Source organism: Pezoporus wallicus, unplaced genomic scaffold (assembly GCF_028554395.1).
Source record: "Pezoporus wallicus isolate ANWC-B61680 ecotype Strahan unplaced genomic scaffold, APGP_CSIRO_Pwel_v1 contig_5552, whole genome shotgun sequence".
In the NCBI taxonomy this organism is placed as follows: Eukaryota; Metazoa; Chordata; class Aves; order Psittaciformes; family Psittacidae; genus Pezoporus; species Pezoporus wallicus.
Genome location: NW_026640754.1, coordinates 208,423 through 222,131, shown reverse-complemented (window position 1 = coordinate 222,131; position 13,709 = coordinate 208,423). Strand labels below are relative to the sequence as shown.

Sequence of the window (13,709 nt, the reverse complement as noted above, 5' to 3'; positions counted from 1 at the left end):
TGTTCACTGCCTGACTCCAGGCTTCTGTCATTTTAGTGCATCTGCGGGAGCATGTAACTATTGAAATTAAATCTAAAATTAACCCTGGCCTAGGCACAACTTCTTGCTTGCATTTCTTGTGAGGCAGGAAATAGCTGAGGTAAGTTAAAGTAGTGGGTTAAAAAAAATGCCTTCATGTTTCCTACGAATGGTATGCATCCTGAAGGAAATCACTTCAAACTCGAGTCAAATATTTGAAGCTGGAGTTTGCCTTGGGATGCATTCATGCTGTGTGTATGGAAAATCAATGGGTTGATGAGAGAATTACTAATATTATGCAGATGTGCCAAAGGATCAGCGTCTCCAGGCTATCAAGGCTGCCATTATGCTTTTACCTGATGAGAACAGGGAGGTCCTCCAGATTCTTCTCTATTTCCTGAGTGATGTCACAGCTGCAGTGAAGGAAAACCAGATGACACCGACAAACCTGGCTGTCTGCTTAGCACCTTCCCTCTTCCACTTAAACACTCTCAAAAGAGAGAATTCTTCCCCAAGGTATGTTTCGGGAGCAGGGCTTGTTGCTCCTGGTCCTGTACCACAGCTGGCAGTGATGTGTAACAGGTGGCATTGACCCTACCAGTTGTGATCACTTTGGACACCTCAGAGGGCACTGGGCATAGAACAGTTAGGAGATCCTACCTTTTGGCAGAGATCTGTTAAAATATAAGCAAATTCATAAAAAGGAAGAAATGGGAGAGATTCCAAAGAAAAAGCACATAGTGAGAGAAGTCAGTAACGCCGTGCCAAGATTTGGTCATGGGCAGCACTATAAATCACCAACAGATTTGGGAATTCTACTATTGTTTTACCAAACATGTCTCTTGCTCTGCATTAAGTAACTGGATTTGTGCATGTGTGCTCTTTTCCCTTGGGAAGGGTGATGCAAAGAAAACCAAGCCTGGGAAAACCCGATCAGAAAGACCTAAATGAAAATTTGGCTGCAACCCAAGGGCTAGCCCATATGATTGCTGAATGCAAGAAGCTCTTTCAGGTAAAACACCTATTTGCAGAACTGATGGGTGGAATATTGGCCAACATGGCTTACATCGGCTGTGTAATGGAAAACTAGGAATGTATATTCATTAAAATAAAGTTTAATACATGATAAATAGCATTTTTAAAAACATTTGCATCCGGATCTGGGTACATACATGAATTGGAAGTGGTGCCAGAAGAGAATTCTTTTGTTGGCACTGGCACTCAAAAGTCAGGAAGCAGTTGTGGGGTTTGGGACTTTTTTGTTACATCCAAGCTGCATTTGAAATATGTTTCCAAGCTTCTATTGTACAGCTGTGAGGGTCTGTGAACTTCAGCTCTAATTACAAAGCAAGAAGCTATTTCCAGGAACGTCAGTGCTTGTTTTATACTTAAATTCCCAAGAGTTAGCAAGGCTAGGCCACAAAAGCATCCTGGAATGTGACACTGTCAAAATGTAGGTTGAAGGGTCTGTAGGAACTAAACCATGCTCCCTCTAGGGCCTGGGATAGAGAACTAGACAAATCAAGAGTCCTGGTTTTCTTCACTGTCATCAAATCTTTTCAGAGCCCTCAACTGAAGACATGCCTGTCTCTTTTCTTGTGGCTGACAACTGATGCCTCCTTCCTTCAGTCTGCAGGATAAACTGTGCTGTGGGAATGGATCTGCATTGTGTAGCAAAGAGGGATGCTCCACAGAAAAAAATAGGATACCCCACAAACGAGAGATTAATCTGAGTTAAAGTCACATACTTAATTTCGGCATTTTTTCACATTGAGTGGGCATATATGCATCCCACCACTTACTTACAAAACTAGTGCACAAAACTGTGGCTGTCAAGCTGCTAGACTAACTCTGTGATGTGGGGAGAGAGCTGCAAGAGGATGATTTCACCCTTGTTGCCCCTCAGATACCTGAAGAAATGAGCAGGGGCCGGAACTCATACACGGAGCAGGACCTGCGTCCCCTCAGCCTGGAGGAGCTCCGGGGTGGTAGCAGCACCACTGAGCCCACTGACTACCACTGCTACCTCCAGGACTGCATGGATGACTTGCTCAAAGAAATGAAGGAGAAGTTTAAGGGCTGGGTCAGCTGCTCCACTTCAGAGCAAGCAGAGCTGGCCTACAAGAAGGTATGCGCTCTGTCACTCATGCCACAGCTCTGTTTTTTAGCTCATTTTCTCTAATATGAGCAGGCTTTTGACATAGGGTATTACAGAAGGTTCAGTGTACACCTTTACGTTGCAGGTATATTTGAGAAAAAAAAACCTTGATATTTTGACATAGTTGCACACCATCTAAAAATAACCTGTCTTTCAGCAGTAGTCAACTAACATGCGCTGATCTGTGTTCTGTTTATCGAGCCCAGGAATGTTCACTGTATTGCATTTACATGCCTTCACTCAGACATGCAAAGCCTTGACAGGCTGAGTGAAGCCTCTAAGCACTGTCAATATGCAGGTTGTAGGAAAGAAGTTTCTTGTCTCTAATCTCTCACGGCTCAAAGCTAGCACAGGGAGAAGTGTTTCAATGAGATTTTTAACAAATAAACTTGGGAAATTAGGATAGTATTATTCTATAGCATCACAATTTAATAGTGACCTATACTGGAGAAGTTTTAAATTAAACTGTAATTTAGAAACAATTTGGAAGTCAGTGTGCAGATGCCTTTGGCTGTTACGAAAACAACTTTAGTCTGAGCTTATGACAAGCTTAATACAACATACGCATATATGTGTGTGCATTTAATTTGCTGTATTTAGCCGACACTAAAACAGAATGGAAAAGAAAGTGTCAGGAAGAGTAAAACTGAGGACTCTGCTGATTTTCCCCAGGTATGTGAAGGTCCCCCACTCCGGCTATGGAAAACTACCATTGAAATCCCAGCTACGCCAGAGGGTGTTTTAAATCGTATACTTAAAGAGCAGCATCTTTGGGATGAAGATCTTATAGATTCAAAAGTAATCGAACCTTTGGACAGCCAGACAGATATATACCAGTATGTCCAGAACAGCATGGCACCTCACCCAGCCAGAGACTTCGTAGTCTTAAGGTAAGGCTTTTATATGCAATGATATTTATATTGTACACCTGGCACAACCTTGACTATGATTTCTGTATAAGTTATATGGGTAAATATCTGGATGTGCATAACTTCATGTCTTATTAGATGTTTGAATTAGATGTTTCATTACTGTTTCTCCAAGATAAGACTTTTTTTTTTTCTTCCTTTTTCCTTAGAACATGGAGGACAAATTTTCCCAAGGGAGCTTGTGTGCTTCTAGCAACCTCAGTGGACCATGACCGTGCTCCTGTGGCAGGTGTTAGAGTCAATGTGCTCCTGTCTAGGTATCTGATTGAGCCCTGCGGGTCAGGAAAATCTAAACTTACCTACATGTGCAGAATTGATTTAAGGTATGAGTTTCTACTTTTTTTGTGGTGGTAACTTTTCTTGTACAGTTTCCATGTAGTCAGTGCAAAATTTAGACTGTTCAACAGGCTTTAGCTTGGCCAGTAGTACGTACTTCTACAGGCATACACAGGTCTCTGAGATGTCACAGAAAACTGGCTTCAGTGCACGTCTAACAGCAGGTGTGGTTTGTTGCATTAGAAACATCCAGTGTGTGCTGCACCATAGCTACTGGTGTATAACCCCACTCCTTCCTCTGACAGATGTATCTGGATGCGAGGACATAATAATTTTAATATTAAGTTAGTAAAGAGGAACAAGTTTGCACAGTTTTCTGTAACTTTTCCTCATAACTTTTCCTCTCCATGGCAAACTTGTCTTGGAGCAAGTCTATATATTAGTAAAGCCGAGATGAGCAATAAGCAGTAATAAGGAGATTTCCTAGTCGGGCATTTAACCAGCTAGATATGTATTTGAATCTGACTTGGAAAATGCCTGCAAAGTTACTGGTACCTAATTCATCATCACTTTTTCTCCACACATCAGGGGCCACATGCCAGATTGGTACACCAAGTCTTTTGGACACTTATGTGCATCTGAAGTTGTTAAGATAAGAGACTCTTTCATTCATCAGAGTCTTGAGAACAAGGAAGTAAAATCCAGGTGACTACTGAAGAGGAACAGCCATGTGCTCCACACATCAGCAACACAGACATTATCTAAAACCGAGGCTTGTCCACTGCAGACCGGACTAGTATACCATCTGCAAGACATGTCATGAAGGGATGACAGCATGAGAACTTGACTGTGAGCATTGCATTACTGGACTGTGGCCATACCATACACTTTAAAGCTGCTTCCTGTCTGTTTAAGGTCTATAGTGTAGGCCTTGACTGGAATACATAGGAGGACTGTGCAAGAAGAAAACAAAAAATTAATTGTACTATTAGATGGTTTGAATTGCTTCTGAGAAGCAAAATTCTTTAAATGCAAAATATATTATGAAAGATGGTGAAGGTTCATCATTCCCATGTGAAATACTTAGCTTTATGTACATACTCATGTATTTGTAGTGCATTGAGGGACTGGCGTATCCACTGGAATAGTTGGTACTCTTCAATGTGTTCTCACTGAGATAAGCAGAGAAAGGTTTGCACAGAGATTGAAGTGTGAATGAGTGTGTTAATGGTTGAAAGGATAGCAGAAGTCGAACTTGAAATGTGTCTGGTACACTGATAGGCAATCAGAATGGATTTTAGTATGCTGGATACAGTTCAACCTAGAATGGGACTTGACTCTGGACCAGGAGTAGCCATCCTTCCCATGTGCCAGTTCTACATTTTCCTCAGCTCTAACCTTATTAAAAACCCTAAGCAGATGCTACAAGAGGCTTGCTCTGATTACTATCCACTCCTTATCCAGATGATCTTTTAGGAGTGGATAGCAATTCTGTAGTAATTTTAAGCAAATAAATACACTTTTGAGCAACATAGCAGCTTAGAAATGCAATGTCTTTGCAATGGTGAAGAGAGCCAAAAATCTCAGTCATTAATTTACTGAAAAATGTTTGTTGCTTTTACTCCTACCTGCATTAACTATAAATGTTTTAATGGGATTCTATATATTTTACTGTATTCTAACGACTCAAGAGGAAAAAGTCAACACTGGAGTTGCGGTGCTGGGAAGTAGTAGGACTCCTGCAGCAGCAGGTGGGGTGAGGTGGCTAGGAAGAATCACACAAACTCTCCCTTTCTCTCCCTTCTTTGCCTGTTTTCCTAAAAGCCGCATGTTAACACAAACAGAACCTGGATGTGAGCAATGTGGAGGGTTGTTTTGGGGGGGCAGAGAGTAGGGGCTGTTGTCTTTGGTTTGGTGGGATTTTAAACACTTGGGATATTCCCCCTCCTTAAGAATCAACTTGTGTGAACTGTAGGAAGTCTTGAGGTCCTCTGGAAAGGTGTCTTTCTGTAGGTTTTACTGTAAAGATAAAGATTAGCTTTCGAGGTGCAGTGTTAAGTGATAAATGCATTTTGTGGCTAGGGTATGAATGAGTTCCAAGGTGGAATTTTGACTGAGACTTTGTTACCATTGTCAGTATTATTTTAAGCTTTTTGATGAAGATTTTTTTTTTTTATTATGGCAAATAATGTAGTACTTCCAGTAACAGTGTTCCTCATGAGTAGGAAAATCTTGTATATTCTTCTACATCAAACACTTTTGAATTTGTAAAATTGTATGTTGTACATACCATTCTATTGTAAACATGTATACTTGCCCACAGTGTACTGTCAAACATAGATAAAGCATGATAAAGATTATTTAAAATATACCTGTATTTATACCTCAGATATTCTTTTTGGGTTTTTGTACCTCAAGTATGTTTTCTATTGTAAATGTGCTTTACATGACTATGATCTACGTGAGAAAAAGGAAGATGTTTAACTTGCTATAGATGTCTGTACAGAATATACTCAATAAGTGCACTATTAAATGTTTAAAATTGGAGAAGCATAACAGGTTTTATTTTATTCTGCATTCTTCCTTGTGCTGTTGTGTCCAGAGGAGGAAGCATTTTTCTTACCGCTGGTTCTTTCTTTACACACTCCTACCAACGGCATAACCACCCCTGCCCTCTCCCAGGCTGATATTTTTAGCATTGTTAAAGGCAGGTACCAAAGCAATTTCAGTACTTTTGGAAGACAAGCCTTCATGATAGAAGACAGCTGGACAGAAATATTCCCTATTCAATAGCTTCATATATTTAAAAGTGAGAAGAAACCTCTGGTTTGCTGCTGTCTTGTGGAAAGGGACTCTTGAATTTTACAGGGAGCAAAGCAAACTGCTACTTGATAGGCAGCTGTACACAATGCTGAAAAATAATTCACCACTTTCCTGTGCGGAGAATGAGGGTGTGATGAGTTGTGGAGTTATTGGTTCGCTTTAAAAAATGCAAGTGTGAAAGTAAGTGGAGAAAGTAAAGCACACGCAGCAGTGAAATGAAGCCAAAGAGAAGGCCAGGAGGATATACAAACAACTGACTAGGGTGAAAAATGAAGCCAAAGACAGCTGTTAATTCAAGCAACTTTAAAAACTTCTTAAAGTCTTAGCCAACAGAAATATAAATTGGGCACCTGAAGTAGGATTCTGATTTGTGAGGCTTGTCTGACAGAGGAGCTGGATGGAGGCCTGCTGCTTTTTAGTTACCAGCATCATCATATTCTTTCTCTGCCTGAGCATCTGCCCGAGTCCTGAATGCTATCACTTCCCACTCTGTTCTTCACCGTCTGGCAAAAGCAAACCTCCTCCTGTCATGATACTTACTCTTGCATACCGGGGAGTCTTTCAGAGAACTTTTCTGTAAAGGGACCGTCATTTTTTTGGGTCTTCTAAGATCTTTTCCTTCCCAAGTCAATACTGAAAAAACTGCAGAATTTAGAAACATACAAAACCCAGGTTTGTTCACAGGTTTGGGTGCTTGGAGATAATTCATGTTTCTCTGTAACAATAGGTATTTTTAAGCACACTAATGTGTGACGGGCAACTCAGTCACTTCAAAGATTTACTCTGCATTTTGTTTAAAGTGCATTTACATTACTTTCTAATCATCATTTTCCTAAATATTTCTAAACCCTGAGTTAAAATTAACTCTTCTAAATAGTCTCATGCCCCTGAATCTTTTGTTTTCTTGGCACCTTCATTTGCAGGTGTCCGTGTTGTAGTTGGACAATAGAATTCAAGTTTCTATGTTTGTGTATCTTGCCAGGTGTCACTCACAGCAGCACTGACTCTTGCTCGGACACTCTCTTGCTTCAAGCAGCTCTTGCTGCAGAGGGAGTGCTGGCTGAGCTCCACTTCAATTTTGGCTGAGCACTGGTATGGCAAACTGCGTACATGGCATCCTTGGCACAGAACGGGTCCAGCCTGCTGCATGCTTCAATAGTGCCGCGTTTCAGTAGTGCTCTCTAACAAATTCAAATGGGAAAAGTGACATTTTGCTGTCATTCCTCAAGTAATGCACTCCACAATTAGATATTTATGAAGCTGCAAATAAACACTGGCCTTTATCTTAAAGGCCAGAAGGCAATATCACAGTCTGGGAAAACAAGACTGAAAGGATGCAAACCAGTACTGCTGCAGTCTGGCGCAAGACCTTGAAAAGAGCAGGACCTAGTATATATCCACAGTAGACTGTCCCATGAGAAAATTGATATGAAAATGGTATCCATGACTTTGGCTACATAATAAAAGGTAGATATTTCTACTTATGACAAATGAAAATTAAATGTTACAAAAAGATCTTCTGATAAGTGCTGGAAGCAGTATCTACACTCACAATGAATGAAATCAAGATACTGTTTTAATAGAGCAATGCATTAAATTAACAAAGACAAAATGCTAATTCCTTTGCCTTTGTCATACATAACTTGCCAATACAGACACTGACTGCATTCATTATACAAGGAAATACTAAATATCTCTGAAAAATGACCTTCAGCTATTTCTCATCGGTCAACCCAGAGCTATTTTATTTCTCTAGTAAGGAAAGGTATCAATGAAATAGTGACTTGCATAGCACTGGAGGTGAAAGCAAAGTACAGTTGTTATTACTGGTTCTAATACGCAATGTTTGCACCTATGCTGCTTTTGCATTGAGCACTATTCCAGACACTTCCAGCTTGCTCACTTTCCCCTCCCCTTTGCACTGTCCTACTATATTCTCCTGTATTGCCTGAGGCATCCAGAATGCTCACAAGAAATGAACTTCCAAGCTGAGTCCAGGGACAGTAAAGAGCAGTGAAGGATGGTGAAGAATTCAAAGAAGAAAAAAATTCCAGAAAAGGAGATTAGGCATTGAAGTGGTACATTTACACAGAAAGATTCAACACACATCATCTGGCCACTAGACAAGGGGGTTGTAGTAAAAGTCTACTACACTGTAAGTTCATAAAAACACAGAAGAAGAGTTCAAACTAGCTGTGTGAGAAATGACTTGGTGTCAAAAAAAAGTTAAAATTAATTATCTTGGAAGTTGCTAATAAGTTTTCTCTAAGAATTACACTGGGGGTTGTGGAGTGCAGTTTGCTTATGTTTTATAGCACTGGACATTCATTTAAATGAGAAGACTCAGCGCCTCCCTGGCACAGATCAAGAGCGTGAAGATCAGCATGGGGAGGTTACCAGACAACTCATAAGCATGATTTCCCTACTACAGTGGGAATCAAATCTGCTATTCCATAGGCTCAGTATTATTTTTATTACAGCAAATGTGTTGTGTATGCTTCTCCAGATACCAGTCTTCTAGAGTCACTTCATTAGCTCAAGTAATGAAAGGGTGATGTGGTGGGTCTGAACATCACAATTGCTCCTGGCCCACACAGACATTGCCTAAGGCTTTATAACACTGAAAATGGAAAAGCCCCTTAGGAACAGAATTTTTAGGGAATACAAGAATATTACTATTAAAAAAAATAAATATTGAAAAGGTAGAGTGTTAAAAGTGCCAGTGCAGTTATGTAGGTATTCCAGGAAGCAAAATTTTTCATGATATGATAAGCCTGTTAGAAGCATAAACAAAGGGCAGTATAGCTGAGACAGCTCTGACTTGAGGGAGCTTGTGCCTTGCTCATTAAAGAAGTTGGAAAGCCGTTAGCAAATGAAATTGGAATTTTAAGAAAGGGTGGCCTCAGTTAAACCCCATTAAATCTCTATAAAGTGTGTCACTTTAGGGACATGTCATTTTTTTTTATGTAAGACATGCAGACAGTAGTAAAAGTAGATCATGCTCACAAAAGAGCCCAGACTAAGATGATGTGCGAGGTGTGAATAATAGAGGAAGGGTTCTTCTAACAGGAAGAAGAGGACCCTGTTGGCCAAACACTTCTGACATGTTTAATAACATAGCAGTCTGAAATATCTATGCAAAAAAAAAAACAGGTCATCTGGTAAGAATTCTTTGCTTCAAAACCAGTTAAAACAAAATACATTTCACTCAAGGCATTGTTGTGAGCTGGTTAAACATGTAATCTTAGCTAGGCTGTAATTCAAGTTTACAGAAACACTGATGGTATGATTAGCAAAGTTCCCATAGGCCACTGTTTTCACCGCTACCACTGGGGAAAATAGTACCAAAGAGCATATTTTAAGTCGTCCATTTAAACATATGAAAAGGATTGCAAAGATGCCAAAATATTTGTTTTAACTCAATCATTTGGTCTCCAGCAGTCTGTACTCTTTTCATTTCTCTAAATACCTGCCAGCACCACAGCAGCACAACAGTACGTCTGAAGAGCACACATAGGATCAGTTGGGGGTTTTTTGGAATGTAAAAAGGGTTTAGGGAGTTTCACACTCTTTGGCCAAACCATTTTTAAAATATACCGTCCTACTACTGCTGCCCAGGAAAAAATTCTTATTGAAGGCTTTGTCACCTACATCATTTATCAACTAGGTCTTTAAAAGCATATGACAAGTAATAAAGCATTCAGTAATAGAATCATAGAATCATAGAATAGTTAGGGTTGGAAAGGACCTTAAGATCATCTAGTTCCAACCCCCCTGCCGTGGGCAGGGACACCTTATGCTAAATCATATCACCCAAGGCCTCGTCCAACCTGGTCTTGAACACTGCCAGGGATGGAGCATTCACAACCTCCCTGGGCAACCCATTCCAGTGCCTCACCACCCTAACAGGAAAGAATTTCCTCCTTATATCCAATCTAAACTTCCCCTGTTTAAGTTTTAACCCGTTACCCCTTGTCCTTTCACTACAGTCCCTAATGAAGAGTCCCTCCCCAGCATCCCTATAGGCCCCCTTCAGATACTGGAAGGCTGCTATGAGGTCTCCACGCAGCCTTCTCTTCTCCAGGCTGAACAGCCACAACTTCCTCAGCCCGTCTTCATACGGGAGGTGCTCCAGTCCCCTGATCATCCTCGTGGCCCTTCTCTGGACTTGTTCCAACAGTTCCATGTCCTTTTGATGTTGAGGACACCAGAACTGCACACAATACTCCCGGTGAGGTCCCACGGGAGCAGAGTAGAGGGGCAGGATCACCTGCTTCAACCTGCTGGTCACTCTCCTCTTGATGCAGCCCAGGATACAGTTGGTTTCTGGGCTGGAAGCGCACACTGAAGCCAGCTCATGTTCATTTTCTCATCAACCAACACCCCCAAGTCCTTCTCGGCAGGGCTGCTCTGAATCTCTTCCCTGCCCAACCTGTAGCTGTGCCTGGGATTGCTCCCACCCAGGTGTAGGACCTTGCACTTGGCATGGTTAAACTTCATGAGGTTGGCATCACCCCACCTCACAAGCCTGTCGAGGTCCCTCTGGATGGCATTCCTTCCCTCCAGTGTATCAACCGAACCACACAACTTGGTGTCATCGGCAAACTTGCTGAGGGCGCACTCAATCCCACTGTCCATGTCAGTGATAAAGATGTTAAACAAGAGTGGTCCCAACACCAATCCCTGAGGGACACCACTCGTTACTGGTCTCCTGTTGGACATTGAGCCATTGACCACAACTCTTTGTGTGCTGCCATCCAGCCAGTTCTTTATCCACCGAGTGATCCATCCATCAAATTGATGTCTCTCCAATTTAGAGACAAGGATGTCATGTGGGACAGTGTGAAACGCTTTGCACAAGTCCAGGTAGATGACATCAGCTGCTCTACCCCTGTCCATCAGTTCCGTAGCCCCATCATAGAAGGCCACCAAATTGGTCAGGCAGGATTTCCCCTTAGTGAAGCCGTGCTGGCTGTCACCAAGCACCTTGTTGTTTTTCATGTGCCTTAGCATGCCTTCCAGGGGAATCTGCTCCAAGATTTTGCCAGGCACAGAGGTGAGACTGACTGGTCTGTAATTCCCCGGGTCATCCATTTTCCCCTTCTTGAAAATGGGGGTTATATTTCCCTTTTTCCAGTCATTGGGAACTTCACTGCCATGACTTCTCTAATATGATGGCCAGTGGCTTCACAACTTCATTTGCCAGCTCCTTCAGGACCCAATGATGATGCAAGTAATGATCCAGATTGGTTTTGAATATTTCACCTCAGCAACATGCTTACAAAGGTAGAACTACAACAAAATCAGTACTTAAATAAAAGGAAGAAAGTGGTAAAACTTTAGTAGCCATGAACAATTTCATTCACCAGCAGATAACAGTGAAAAATGCTTTGTGATGCATAGAAAAGCATCTTTGAAAGCCTTGCTAGACCTTCTTAAAAGGAAAAGGAGGTCCATTAAGGTAATGTCTGTGGAAAACAGCACCTGCCCTCCCTCTGCATGAACACTGTACACCATTACCTAAGACAGAGAGAAGCACATATGAAACAGTGAAGCTGCAAAAGTCTGGTGCTGCCCCCTCAGCAACAGTGAGAAATCCACCTCCCAGAGAGGGAAAAAGCAGACGAAATCAGAGGATTTTCAGGCTTACGTAGTGAGAACTAACAGTGATTCTCTTCCCTCAAGGGCATCCCATCTCTGTGCCCCACTCCTCATCAGATAAAATGGTACATGCAGCGGAGATATTCCTAATAATGTGGGACAAGTACTCAAATGAAGTGGAAACAAACCACATCTAGAAGGGGTCATAAGCACTCGTGAATTCCAGGACCATACTGGTGACTCAGCACCACTAACACTGTACAGTGATTGGTCTGCAAGCTCCCTGGTTAGGCTTTGGAGGCCTCCAAAAACACATTAAATTGCATTTGAAGGCGTTTTAAAAATGACCTTGAGCAAGTAGAAAAGTAGATTTTCTAGCCAATGCTTGAACCATAGTCTAAAAATAAATACTACATTCACATTTGCTTTCTTCCCTTTCCAAACTATGACAAGAATAAATGTTTGTGTATAAAAATGGCATATAACCTTCTAGGTAAAGCACTCGCCTAGTGATGCTGCTTGCAAACAAGACCAGGCAAAATAGGTATCGAACTACATTCAATTAATCAGACTTATTGGGACTAGGGAAGGAGGAAAGGCTGTGCCTCAGGCATCGTACCAGACAAGGCAAGATCAAAGAGGGAATGATTGACCTGTCAAGAGCAGTAATGGAGTTTAGAGGCCCTGCTGCTGAGCAGAACAGAGGCGTTAGCAGGACAGTCATGGCTAACAGACTATTAGGCATGTATTTGATAAAAATCAAAGCAACTGGCAGACTTTGGGGAGTTTTAAGTGTCTAAGCTTTTAGACTTTGATGGAACCATGTCCCCAGCTTACTACTACTTGGATGGAACCGTATCCCACTGCTTACTACCAGAAGCACTGATTCAAAATTACATCAAGTTGTGTAAGGAATGAAAGCAAACCAAGCTGATTTCTGGCACCATCAGCCTTTTACAGAAGTAATTGTTTTCATATATCGTTAACATTTGGTATTCACTACTATTTTTCAGAGGTGAGTTTTTTGCAGAGCTTGGAGACTTACATTTACAGCAGTTCCCGTTACTTTACTCAGGCTTCAATTTCTGCACCAGCCTCTTGGGCTTACTTCTGGACACATATTTCACAAAAGCCTGCAAGAAGTTTCTTGTGCTGTTTTCTGAGCAGTCTTGCAATGCTCACTGTCAGAGAGAGGGCATTCATTTAGCTGCTCCTGTTTATAATGCACCATGCAGAAAGGCAAGCCCAACATGCTTTTCTTTTCTAATTCCTTGAAAACTGTTGCATCTTTCCTTCTTCACTGTTTAAACACAAGCTGTCACTGATTTGGAGATTTCCTATGCAACTTTATACTCATTTTAAACACACCAAAAAAAGCTTCTTTCCTGTGCCTCCTCTTCCTCTCTTGTTAAATAGCTAAAGCAGCTTCCAGGGCCAGCAGCTCTGTGCAGTGGTTTGCTGGTTTCTGATGAAAGAGCTCCTGCCAAATTTTATAAAGAATGTTCCCTGGGGCACAGAGGGGAGGGAAGTATTCTTCATGGCCTCTGTTTTCTTCCCATATTGTTTAACAAACAAGCAAACTGCCCTGCAGTCGCTCTGACCCCTATTTAGACATATCCCTTTCAGGCAGCCACACAAATGAACTAGGAAGGAAGTGCTGTCACGGCCCTTAGAAAAGATAGAGGGAAATAAAGGCAAACATTGTGTGTCTAAACAAACAAGCTCGCTCTGCTCTGCCCTTGTCTTCTGCTTAATTCTTAGAGGCACCCATCCCAGAAGCAGCAGTTGGGGCAAGAGTATTTCTGTGGTTGTGCAGGACTCGGCTCCCCACCCACCCCATGCCCACCACCCTGCCAGGTGTTGCCCCAGCCTCAGAGACGAGGGAGATTATATACACCAAAAAC

The 13,709-nt window shown here is 41.7% G+C and overlaps 1 protein-coding gene across 6 annotated transcripts in view; it reads left to right on the top strand.

Moving 5' to 3' along the window:
• Positions 1-5,937, top strand: part of DLC1 (DLC1 Rho GTPase activating protein) — a 228,586-nt gene extending 222,649 nt beyond the window's left edge. For all 6 annotated transcript variants that reach the window (XM_057420250.1, XM_057420249.1, XM_057420251.1 and 3 more), the window contains 6 exons: positions 321-534; positions 916-1,030; positions 1,925-2,146; positions 2,849-3,066; positions 3,255-3,428; positions 3,970-5,937. In XM_057420250.1, coding sequence (XP_057276233.1) covers positions 321-534; positions 916-1,030; positions 1,925-2,146; positions 2,849-3,066; positions 3,255-3,428; positions 3,970-4,090 — 1,064 coding nt within the window. In that variant the 3' untranslated portion in view covers positions 4,091-5,937. The remainder of the gene's footprint in view (positions 1-320; positions 535-915; positions 1,031-1,924; positions 2,147-2,848; positions 3,067-3,254; positions 3,429-3,969) is intronic.
• The last annotated feature ends 7,772 nt before the right edge of the window (positions 5,938-13,709 follow it).